At 42.3% G+C, this 13,121-nt stretch overlaps 1 protein-coding gene across 1 annotated transcript in view; it reads left to right on the plus strand.

The window, feature by feature from the left end:
* Window positions 1-1,710: 1,710 nt before the first annotated feature.
* The window catches only part of KCNK10 (potassium two pore domain channel subfamily K member 10), a gene marked incomplete at both ends in the record, with an annotated part of 47,341 nt that continues 35,930 nt past the window's right edge, over window positions 1,711-13,121 (plus strand). The window contains one exon of the mRNA XM_084208692.1: window positions 1,711-1,762. Within this exon, the coding sequence (XP_084064818.1) occupies window positions 1,711-1,762 (52 nt within the window). The remainder of the gene's footprint in view (window positions 1,763-13,121) is intronic.

The following is a 13,121-nucleotide window of genomic DNA, read 5'->3' on the forward strand; positions in this document are numbered from 1 at the left end:
GGGAAAAAAGCAGAGCGGAAATTATCACATGCACCAGGTTTAGATCCCAACCACTTTTCCTGAAAATTTGGAAGGTCTATGGACCTCTGGACTGATTCTGGTATGGGTCTCTGACCATGACATATGAGAATTTGTGGATCTGTCCACTAAACCATCCCCTGTACCCACAGGGGATCCTCTTCACACAAAGAGTTGATTTCCACTGTGGAAGAGAATAGGCAGGACAGGGTTAACCTCACGCAGTTTTCCTTCAGGCCCCCAGAGGGGCTGGGGTTTTTTGTTTTCCTGGTTAAGGGAGGGGAGCTGGGGCATGTATTGTAACTGGAACTGGAGACCTTTCTGGTGTTGCTCGCCTGTTTTGGGTTTGAGGGAAAGCCTGGAGAATGAGGAAGAGGAGAGAGAATGCCGATCTGAAAAGAAGCAAGTGCCTGGTAATTGCACAAGTGTCCTCCGTTTCCCCGAAGGCCCCCGACAGCTTAGGGCAGCTTCGAGGAGCCTCCAGCCTCCTGCCCCCTCCCTGCAGCTTGCCCACATCTCACAGCCCCGCTGTGCCAGGCGTTGCCTTGACGCGAAGTGTCTGTCCCTGTCCACAGTGCGGATCGGGGACAGAGAGGGGTGCAGGGGTGCCTTGGCTTTCGGGGTACCCGGTCCTGGTCCCCAGAGCCTGCGGGGGCTCGGACGATCCCCTGCCCTTCCCCTCCCCCTGCGCTGCAGAGCCTCTGGATGCTGCCGTACTCCTGCCATGTGCTGCCGCCGCCGCTACTGCTGCTCGTAGCTTATTCGAGCGTGTCTCCGGCTGCAAACTCCGCCAAACAAGGCTGCATTCCCCTCCCGGGAAGGATTCCTCGTGAGTACCAGCCGGAGTCTGCCTCCTCCCTAGGCACCCGCCGCTGCCTCTTACAAAGGGACTCGCAGGCTCTCCCCACCCCCTTTTTATGCCAGTGCAGAGAGGGGCTCCGTGAATTCCCTCCAAAGCTATAGGGTGGCTCCCTCCTCCTCCTTCTCTTCTTCCTGCTCCGGCTCTCCTGGGCGAGCCAGGCTGCTGCTGCATTGAGCCGGGGTGGTCCCAGCCTCGCCCCTGCCTCGCCCCAGCCACGCTGCTGCGGCTCACGCCCCATGGCTGACTTTTGCTGTCCCTCTAGTGCCCGGGCTGAACTGAGGTGCGCTCATTTTTGGGGGATGGCTGAGGCCAGGGAGCTCGTGCACGTGTGGGAGGCGTCTCTGGGGGCGTGGGGGGCTGGAGCACTCCCCGATCCTCGCAAGCCTGCGTTCTCTCCAGCCCGGGTCCCCCTCGGGTGGGCGCAGCAGAGGGGCCGCGCTGCAGCGGGGACCCCGCCACCCTGACATCTGCAGGTGGACGGGGCGAAACAGCTGCGGGAGCCTCCCCAGGAGCCAGCAGCACCCTGGACCCGCTGCCTACCTCAGTCTGCTCCGTTCCTGCTCCTCCAGATTCTCTCCTGTCCTCAGTCCGTCCCTTATACCTCATTCTGTGCTGGGGTGCCTGAAAACCCCTCCACTCCACTCCCCTGCCCGCCCCTCCCCACCTTCTTCGATTTATTTGTGTATTTCTTTCCTTGGCAACCACCAGTTTCCCTCTGTCAAACAGCGCAGGCTCCCTATAATTTGAAATTAATTTGTTTGACTGCAGCATCAGACAGGAAGGTTGGGAATTTATTTAATTCTTTTTACTCCCTTTGCAAAAAGGAAGCGATGAAATTTCCAATTGAGACTCCACGAAAACAGGTGAACTGGGATCCTCAAGGTTGGTGATTCTCTATTACTATCATTATTACCGTAATAACAATTTTTATTATTCCTTGTGTCTATTGACTTGTAGCAGACTATGTGGCTCCAAATGGGAGGAGGCGTTGGATTTTTGTCTGCTACCCATGAGCACTGCTCGGTCTTTCTTGCTCAATCCTATAGCAGTGCATTAGAAAATACTACTGAGATGTGGGGTTGGGTGGCTGCATGGCTAAAACCTCTTCTAGGTATAAGTTTTACAGTTTTATATTTGATATCTCTCTTGCCTCCCCCTCTCCCTTTTTCTTGAGTATTTTCAAGGCAAACTTGGCTGGCATGGCAGTGATCTCTGGCTCACAGCATTGTTTGTTTTATCAGTGGCTCCTTTGTTGTTTCTAGTGATCATTGTCTCTGCTAAATGGGTGGTACAGGAGTGGACACTGATGTGAGTGCTTGTTCAGGGCTCCTCAATGGCACGTGTTTGTTGGCAGGAGCAGAATGCCGCAGCAATATCACCTTTAGTGTGGACAGAGCTTTAGTCTGGATGGTACAAAATGACACATTAAATAAAAGAGCCCAAAGGGACCTTTACACTCTTTACTGTGTCTTATTATCAACTGATCAAGTGGATAGTTTGATTAGCTACATAGGTACATTTGGACTCAATCTTAGGAAATGTGTTTGTGGATGGTGGAATGAGTTTTACGCCAGTGCAGTGGTTTTCAATAAGATGATCCAAGTAGTATTTAAAAATAAACCATAGTCAAATAGTCTCCTTGCCTGACATGGGGAGGAGGTTCATCTGCATCCTACAGAAGTGACTGAAAAAACTCTATTGGTAATTTGTACACTGGTGTGTCGTATTTCTGTGCATTGGTACAGGAGCAGAACAACTTGAAGCCATTGCTGAGGTTTGCAGCAGAACTGCTGGCAGCCAGCTGCTGTACAGCAGTGCTTGCAGGAATTATGAAGTGATAACATGGGCTTTGAATATTCCTCTTTATTCCACAGGTTTGGTTTTAGTGGTCAATTTGCCTGTCATCCTCCATGTCCTCACATTTACAAAATGAAACATTAGAAACAGTTTCCCATGTTGTAGACGGAATATGGCAGAACAATCTGCTATACACACAATTCAGGGTTAGTTTAAGCCTTAGTACATCTTTAATTAGGTGAAGGCTGAAATTGACACATCAGCCTCCTCCGCCCTCGTCTTTCTAATGAACACATGGGTAGTACTGCTAACAGAGATTTGATTATTTAAATAACAATATATTCCTTATCCTAGGGTCTAAATTCTTTGTGGTGAACCCAGGTGCTTTTCTAAATGTGTGTTTGCTGCAGCTTAATTTAAATCCATTTTATGAATTGCAAAATGTCTTTTAATGCAAAAATCTCTCTCCTCCTTTTCTCTGACAAAGCACATGTATGATGCCATTCTGTGTGCAGCTCCTTTGCTTGGCAATCAGCTTTAAAGCATATGGATCCAACAGGTGGTTGGCCACAATTTACTGACATGATAAAATCATAGTACTGTAGCAGTTAAAAGACCCTAAACCCAGCAGGTTTCGTCTCTGCCTGCTAAAAGCTTCAGAATCCTACCAGTCATTTCTCCTCAGTGTATTGACTTTGTTAGGTAGACAGAAAGGATGCTGATGTATTGCCAAGAAGGAAGCAAAAAAAGTTGTTTTAGTTATTTTCTAATTCTCCAAGAGACTCAGAAAATAGATTAAATTTGGTGTAATGGAAAAAAAGCAATTTGGCAAGGAAAAGCTCTCAAAGTCCCAATCCTTTAACCAACAGAGGAACAGTGCAGAGGCATTGTACTCACATAGTCCCACTGAAGAATTATGAGTGTAGAAGACAAAGTAGATCAGAGTTCTGTTATTTTTGAAACAAAAATATATTTATGTAAATATAAATATTAGCAATGATCTATGTGAAATAACTAAAAACTCTAAAGTGAATTTGATTTACAATCACACATATAGTCTGTTCTCTGCACATACAAGAATGATGTGTTTTGCATCCTGTGTGATGTCCCTGGAATTAAGAGCTGAAGTAGCTTTTCTCAGATACAACGATCAATGTGTAGAAAGTTGGCAGTGAAGGGCTGCGAAGAGTCCTAAATATTAGAGCACAGCTCATGTCCAGGTAGCTTTCTCACTCTAATACCAGGCTCATTTCAGAGTGTATTTTATGACTGTGCCCTGTTCTGGTTGTCAGCCAGAAAACATGCAGTTGGCATACTTTTGTCTAGTAGGAATTGTGATGACTTGTGCTAACAGTATTTGGAATAGATCAACTGATGCTCCTGGACAGCAAGCTAGCAGCCCAAGGACATGAGTGAGGGCTATGGCATCTCAAAGACTGTTTAGACCTGATTAGTCCAGACAATATTTTTTAGAAACTGTACACATTTTTAAAGGTTGGGACCCCTTTCTGGACATACATGACTAGGGGGTTGCTACGGCTTTCCAGCAATGTCTTCATGGAATGAGCTTTGTTTTCCATAGAAACTTTGCAATTGGTGAATTCCTTCCATGAATCAATCAACTCTTACTTTAATTTTGTTCAGATCATAATGCTCAGGGGACTTCTTTTTGCAAGCATCGACAGTTTTCCCCCTGCTAAATTGTAAGAACACCTCAACTGGATGAATTGGTTCTGATTGGTCTGAACCAGGTTGAACTGGTCTAAACTGGTCTAAACCGGACTGAACTGGTCGGAACCGGTTCCAACTGGACTGAACCAGTTTGAACCAGTTTGAACTGGTTTGAACCGTTCGGAACCAGTCGGAACCGCTCGGGACTGGTCGGAACCGGTTTGAGGCAGTCTATACTGGTCAGAACTGGTCTGAACCGGTTGGGACCGTTTGGAACTGGTCGGAACTGTTCGGAACCGTTCGGAACCGGTCGGAACCAGTTTGAACCAGTTGGAACTGGTTGGGACCGGTCGGGACCGGTTTGAACCGGTCAAAACTGGTCAGAGCTGGTTGGAACCTGTTGGGACCGGTCGGAAACGGTCCGACCGGTTTGAACCGGTCTGGACCAGTCGGAACCGGTCAGAATTGGTATGAACCGGTTCGAACAAGTCGGAACCGGTCTGAACCGGTTTGAACAGTGCAGAAAATGCTGAATGAGCAGAGTGTACCTATGGTAAGGCTGAAAATGCTGTGGAAAGGAAATAAATGTGTGGACATAAAGATGAGTTTGTCTGCCCTCTACTAGAATTCACTGTTTTAAAACAGATATTGCTATTTTTGACTTTTAGAAGTAAGCATATATCATAGTTCATATTTTAAAAATCCCTGAAATATCTTTGTGTTCTCTATTGGTGCCACAGGCATGTATCAAGCTGTTCCTCTGTGACCCAAACTAAATCACATTATAAATAATCTCATGGACATATTATAAATATTTTTAGCTCATGAATTAAGAATCTATCTTAGATGATGGTCTGTTTATTTGACTAGTCTTTCATTGGAGATACATGCTTAATGTTTCTTCCTTTTGTTCCTCTATTTTGTTCCCAACTGGATGCATTTAATATATCTTTAAATTGCCTCAGTTCTTTTTCTGGTAAGCTGTGTATTATGCAGGACTGTGTGATACTTTTTTTTGCTGAAGACAATAGACTGTTTTGCTAGCAGAGGATGACAAAAGACAACACTGTAAAAAATCTTCTTGGAAAGCAGTACAAGTTATTATGGTATCACTGTCCTACAGGATCATCGCAGTGCCTTAAGCACCAGCTTTTGAGTACCTAGGTTTGTTAGAGCCATATGTTCATATCTCAGCAGGACTGACTCGTCTTTTCTTCCCTAGGAAGAAAAAACAACATGCCACTGACTTTACTGGATGAGGATTTTGGATTTTGGCCCCTTAAAGTTGTGCCATTGTGTTTTTGAAGTTTCCATGATATGTTGTTGAAGGGTGTTTGAATTATTTCTTACTTGATACTGCAATATAATAATATTAGTGTGATTTGAAAACAGAAAAAACATACTGAAAGCTTGTCCAGGGCTTTTAACCTCTCAGATTTCAGCTTTTTGTCTTAGAGAAACAAAAGACAGTCACTAACTCCTGTGTGTGAAAGACCTCATTGATGAAAGAATTATGAAAGAAATGGTACTGCAGAAGCTCCTGGCTGAAATGCAGGAAGCAGCAGGAAGATCTCAAAGATGTTCTAGGTTAACCCAGATCTATCACTGATTACTTTAATGTTAACATTGCTAAGTTTGGATTGCACGAGAAAGCATTGGGCAGAGAGGCCTCGAGTAGCAGCAAACACGACAACTGCAGAAACAACCTCAGAGTCACCTCTTCATGATCCTACAGCCTAATTTGTCTTCATAGGAAATAGAGTCTGTTTATTGGATTACAATGATATACTGACATGTAACTTGGTGACCTGAATTTCTCATTGCTACCAGACTTTTTTGTTGATTCAGTTTTCTAAAAATCTGCTGACATTTAAGGGGGTTTAAGGTAGCTGAGATATTTGTATAGGCCTGGTATAGTGATAATAGTCCTAAGGGAGACTTCTGCCCTGCTGGAGCACAGCTTTAGGCCAGTTGGATTATCCCATAACCTCTCACTTGGTAGTGTTGTGGGCAACTGAATTACACCACTTGAGGGTGACTTAGTTGCAGAATAAAACAGCTAAATATAAGTAGGTATCTGAAATTCTAGGGTATTCTAAGGACCTTCTATAGTTTAGGGAGCTACAGACATTAACTGAAAATTCTCCAAACCAGGAGAATTTCCAGTTAATGTCTGGTTTAGGGTCAGTAGATTCTCTCTAGGCTGCACTGATTGATTTGACCACATCTGTATTGACAGATTAATGGGATGTAATCCAAGTTACAGCCAAGCAAAGAAATGAGACAAGGGTTGTTTCTGCTGACTTACGCACTGAAAGCGTAGAAGAAAAATGTGTGTATTGTAAAGAATTTAAAATAACAGGATATAAAAATGCCTGTGCTGAAGAAATGTGTTACAAACAGCAACTTTTTAGTCCTTGTGAAAAATATTTTCTGCACAGAATAATTTTGTCCTACCTGTCTTATATGTATTCTTCATCCTGTTCCAGAATAGATTTTTAAAGTATTGGGAAGCTTTCATTCACTTTAACTAAGAGTATTAATATGTATAAGAACTTAAGACCACAAAATAGATTGGATCCTCAGGTTATGCAAATAGTATAGCTTCAGTGAACTAAAAAACAGCCCAAACAATGTGCTTCTTACAAGATTTCTGACCATTGCCACATGGAAAGATCCACTTTTATTGCTGTTGCACAGAAAATTTGAGAAATTATCACTTAATTGAAATGCTAATAAAATCTGCAGTATTTTTCTATAGCTCCTAATCAGTAGTCAGACTGGGGGACACACCACTAGCCTGATGTCCAGTCAGTGGTGCTACTAAAGTCCCCTTCTCCTGACTGAGATGAACAATAAATTCCTTCACTCCACTGTAAGGCTGTACCTCTGGCAGACAGCCAGCATCAATCATATTTCAATGTAGCTTAGATAACTTCCTTCTGGAAAGGCCAATCTTTGCTTTGTTATCTCTGCCACTTGATTGTTTTACCACTTTTGATAAAAAAAGTCCTTCCCTTTGTACACAGGCCTTCTTATGCTAAATTCCAAGACTTAGGTTTCCTTGACTATTTGGTCTAGCCATGACACCATTGGCTGAATTTCTTTTCTGAATGTGTGAAATAGAATATTTGGATGATCCCAGCAAAATCCCTGGCCCTAGATCATCCTGTGAGTACTATGAAGAGGAACACACTGAAAACCTGTGGTGGGAGATTCAGACTCTTCCTAAATGTTGCTGGAATCCTGGGACACTTCCTATTGAGGAAAACTAAACAACTTGTTTCATACAAAGCACATAATGATGTAATGAAAAATTTTGGTTTAGTCTGTAAAAAGAAGATTATGGATAAATAGCAGCATCACTATTCAATCTGTCTGTTGTTCACTGAAGGATGAAATCTGCAGAAAGCCAGAGAGCAGCTGTTTATTCCTTGGTGCTTGTACCATACTGACAAAAAATCAGTTTTTCTGTATGTTACCTAATGGGGAAAAACAACGGTATGGTCATTTCTTTTGACAGGAACTCTTTTTCATAAAGTCATCTCTACACCTCAAGATCTTGAGCCAAAAACACTTGCTTCCTATTTGGCAGTGCAGAGACCTGTATGAACTCTCAATTTTAGCAGGAGCAAGAATTATTGCTAGGGAAACAGGCCTTAGCATGATTTATTGGTTTTAGTCTTATTCAGGAAGAGAAAGGTGAGAATTTTTCATGGGTTTCTCCGTATTCAGTTTCTCTATAAATAGCCTCATAAAGCTGATAATAGCTCTGCTGCCAATGAGTGTGTTGGAACAAACACAGTCACCAATCTTGAAGCAGGAGGGTTCCATATTTGGTCCTTGCCCTTGTCAATCACTTCTAATCTCCCCTCAGTACTTCCTGCTCCTCACTGTAATGCTCTTGTGCTCAATTTTTCATTCTCCTGAAGTTCATTGATGAGCCCTGTCACACATGGACATGGGCTCAGGTGTCGGGGGCTGTGGGAAGGGTAGTGCCGAGAAGAGGAACTGAACAGGGAGGTAGGGGTGTGCTACCTCCCATGCTGCCAGCGCAGTTGGAAAGAAGTGAGGGACAAGAGCAGATGGATGGATTTGGAGGAGGGCAGGGTAGAAGAGAGGTCAGGAGAGAGAGAAGGCAAAAGCAAGGGAAACAAAATCCAGACTGCCCTCCAGCAGTGAGTGTACAATCTCACTCCAGCACAAGACAAACCTCTATCAAGTATTCGTCTGGACTTAGCAGCTCTGTAAGTAGTGCTACAAATGGTGTCAGCAGCAGTGCAGCTTCCTGCAAATGCCAGTGCTAGCTAGGAACCCCTCTGAGGACTGCTGTCCTGAAGCCAAACTAGAAAAAACCCTGATGCTTTCAGCTATTCCTGGAGTTCATGTCCTGCCTTAGCACATCCATTCTTTTGACCAGTGAGCTGTCACGTATGCATTAGAATAGCGCAGTGCCTGGGAGAGGGAGGAGGGAGGGGAAAGTATCCCATCATCCCATGACCATGACTTTTGCAGATTTTTTTTTAATGTCAGTGGATAAGTCCTGGCAGATACCTGCTCAAGCTGGCCTTAGGCTTCCTGTTGCTTCCCTGACATTTGCATAGCCTCAGTAGCAGGAGCTCTAAGGCTGTGTTTGCAGAGACTAACTCTTGGGCAGTCCGTTTTAAGTTCATGAGCACGCTCAGACTGCAGTTCTGACAGAGGAGAGGCTGGTTCAGAATCTGGAAGTTCTTGTAAATAATCATCTAGAGCGGCTTACACATGGTCATCATATTTTTCCTTTATAACCAACAAATGAAAGAATCTGGTTTATGGCTGTCCATTAATTTTATAACAGATAGAACGGCGTTCTGTATTGTATAGTGGGAAAGAGGACGTCCTCTAAAAGAACTTGAAAACTTGCTAATACATTGATGAAATGTTGCTGTACCTTCTTGATGCACATATGAAAAAGAGCTTGTTCAATCAGCTTTTGAAATTACTCTTGAACTTAATTAATTTGCTAAGTTCTCTGTGGCAGTGTTTACGTGAGGCAAACTGTGCACACATACAGTGTTGTTTCTTTTCAGTGTCACAGGGGTTTATCTATTATTTGTGAAATGCTATGAGATTTGGCATAACTGATACAAGAAGGAATGTTGAGGTGTAATTGACTATCTTACATTGAAGGGGAAGAAAAGGATTTCAAGAGCATTTTCCTGCTAGGAGTTGAGACTAGATTGTCAAGATGAATCATTTTTATTTTAATTTTTTTAATATACCTTTAACATTTCACTAATTGGGGTTTTTTAACAGATTCTGGATGTTGAACACAAAAACATTAGTCTGTTTTTCTCTGTTACCTTTCACTGGTAGCTTTTCTTCTTCAATTCACAGGGATATGCAGGACATGAATAACACTGACAGTTTCTGGCAGGTGATTTTATGCCCTGTTCTTAGATACTTCCAATAAAAGACATTTCAATATATTGATGACTGTTCCCATGCTTAGCTCTCCTTGTAGCTAGACTTTTTCCTAATACATATTCCCCTACTTCCTTGGTACAGATAAATCTGTTATTTCCTGCGCTGTTCTTAAGAGATCTAGGAAAGAATTCATCACTCTCTTTAGTTACTCCGTATCTTATTTTTATTTTTGAGATTACACTTCACCTTTTTACATATAATCTAAACAGCATTTTCATTTATGTTAAGCAAATACTTTGGAAGCTGCAATGGAAATTGATGTGGGATGTTGAAAAGATGACCGCATTGACTATTAATAAGGACATAAGCAAAAACTAATTTAGGAACTTACTGGCGTAGTGAGGTTTTCTGGGGTTTATATGGTTAAGGGCACTTAGATTTTAGCTCTTCAGACTTCTTATTTTCCTAGGCCACCACTGTGAGTTTTCCCTTTCCCTCTTTTCAAAGCTCCTGTGAGATGCTTGAACTGCCATTCTTCTGTGCTTTAAAACATTCACAATTAGAAATGGTACTGTCTTTCAGAAATAGAATAAGCATGAAAATGGTATTCAGACCCTCCTCTCTCACTACACTTTCTTGACTAAAATTAAATTTGCTGATGCATACATTTTTCTGTCTCTTTAGGGACAGTAGGTTCAGAATTGCTAAATTATAGAATAGCAGAGTTTTACAACAGCCTCACAAAGCAGAGGGACATGGCATAGCTCAGGGGAATGATAATTGCATGGACTTTTTAATCTTTTGCATACTTCTTAAACTGATTACAACTAGATTAATAAGTAATCCAACCTTTTAGGTTTACCCAGCACCCAATTTCAAGCCATTTAACATCTACAAGAAGACTGAGGTTTTCTTATACTTTTTTAGGATTTTCAGAGGTATCATGTAGTATTGGTACCTCATTGGTTACATATGCATGGACTTCCTGGCAGCATGAAAAATTTAATCAATTTGACATTTAGCTTTATGTGAAAATGTATGCTGCTGGCATCCATTTTTCTTAAATGTGTGTAGAAAGTGAGTGAAATAAAATGCTTATGTTTGAGAAGGGAAAACTAGAATGAAAGGTGATAAAGAGTGAAAAAATCAAATCCACTCAACAAGACAAATGAATGTTTTTGTTCGAAATTGACCTAGCTCCAGTAGAGAGGGACAAAAATGCATTATTGTTGGAAGGATGTTTGCTCCGTCTGTAGCTAACTCCTGTCCATAATTGTGCCTTAAATCCTGATCTATACATTGATATTCTTAGTGCTTGGACTGATGACATTTTCATGAAATCCATATGCAAGTAACTGGTGGGATTTAGAGGAAAAGCGTTGCTGAACAATACAATCTCAGTTGTGTCCTCATCTTTATTGCACTTGTGCAAACTCTCTGTGGTGGGTTGACCTTCCTTGGCTGGCTACCAGATGCCCACCCACTCTCACTCCTCCTCCTCAACAGGAGAGGGGGAGAAAATAAGACTGGAAAAGTTTGTGGGTTGAAATAAAGCCAGGGAGACCAGTTAGAGATTGCCATCACAGGCAAATGAGACTTGACTTGGGCAAAGTTTATTTGATTTATAGCAAGTTAAAATAGATTTGGGTGGTAAGAAATAAAGACAAAGATTAAAATACCTTCCCCTGCTTTACTTTTTCCTAGCAACTTTATTGCTTCATTCCTGACTCTTCTTCATCCTTCCCACCTCACATGGTACAGGGAGGGTGGGGAGTGGGGGTTTTTGGTGGGTCTAGCTCCTCTAGACTGCACCTTTCTTCTTATACTTTTTCCTTGCTCCTGCATGAGTCCATACTGTGGGGCTGCAGTCCTTTAGGATAGACCTCCTCCAGCATGGTCTCTCCACAGGAAGCAGCACTTCAGGAAATATCAACCTGCCCTGGATTGTGATCCTCCACATACTGCAGTGTGAATATCTGCTCTGGTGTGGTCCTCTCCGTGAGCTCCAGGGAAATACCAAATCCATCATGATCTCTTCCAAAACTCACAGGCTGCAGGAAAATATCTCCTACAGCTCCTGGAGTGCCTCTTTCTCTTTCTGCTGACCTTGGTGTTTTTAGGATTCTTTCTCACACTTTTTTCCTCATTCTTCAAACTCTGCACAATATTTTTCTTTTCTAAAGTATGCTTTCACAGAAGTGCTACCAGGTTCCCTGATGGGCTCAGCTATGTTCTATGGTGGGTCTGTTGGAATCAGTAGGAAATGCCTGTGTCCAGAAAGGGGCAGCCCCAGGCCTTCCACAGAGATCACCACTGTAGCCACCCTACTCCCATTGCCTTGCCACCTAAGCCAGGTATTTATTTCTGTCAGGCACTTGCTGCACAGGTAAATGGGAGCAGTATGTTTTGGTAGTAGGACAATGGAAACTGGGGAAAATTCCTTCAAGATTTGTTCTTTGGAAAAAAACTGGTTTCAGATAGGAGTGATATTATCCTTCAGTGGAAGGTAAAATTCATTCTCATTACTTACTGCATAGCTAAGTTCTTGTCTGACCCTAAAGAAGCTCTTTGGGAAGAGACAAGAGGCTTAGGTTCTCCTTAGTTCTGATGATTTACAGTGCCACCAGCACCACAACTATGTGAAGATTCTCATCATTGGAAAGCTTTTTCTAAAGAGATACCTTAACTCAGATCATACTGATTTCTTAATTTCTACCATATACCAATTTAGGCTGCTTAATTTTTTATTTTTGCCTAAACTATAGTTTTCTAATGAAAAGGAATGAAAAGCATGATAAAATAGTGCCTTTTTCTTTTCTCATAACAACTGTGTTCCAGATTAATTAAGTAGCTGGGGTATTCCAAGAGCTATTAATTTGTATGTTTCTTTTATAACTGATGCAGCAGAATTACATAGATTTTTTTGTAAGCTTATTGAGAATCATTCTTTTGAGCACTAGATAGGATTATATGACAAATGGTACAGAAATTACAGAACTCTTTTGGTATGACATACTTCCCAAAGCTGCTGCCAGGGGTGGCAAAACAATGATCAGATACAATTCCCTCTGATACACAGTGCTGACATTTCTCTCCCCACCAACAGAGACAAATCAGTATTTTTTTTACTATTATGAACTTTTTCTCTATTTCACTAACATTACCCTATAGTAGGAAGAAAACAGTGCCTTTACTCCTTATGCAGATACTAACTTACTCCCCCCTTCTCACCACCCCACTCAGGGAAAGGGGCATTTGAGAGGAATCAATGCTACTTTTCTTCTAACAGCACATTCAATCTATTTTGTTTAATGTGTATTGCCCTTTGTGCCTTTACCTGTCTCTCATGGTCCATGTAATGCCTTGC

This window comes from Fringilla coelebs (genome assembly GCF_963513975.1).
Source record: "Fringilla coelebs genome assembly, chromosome: 6".
Lineage (NCBI taxonomy): Eukaryota > Metazoa > Chordata > Aves > Passeriformes > Fringillidae > Fringilla > Fringilla coelebs.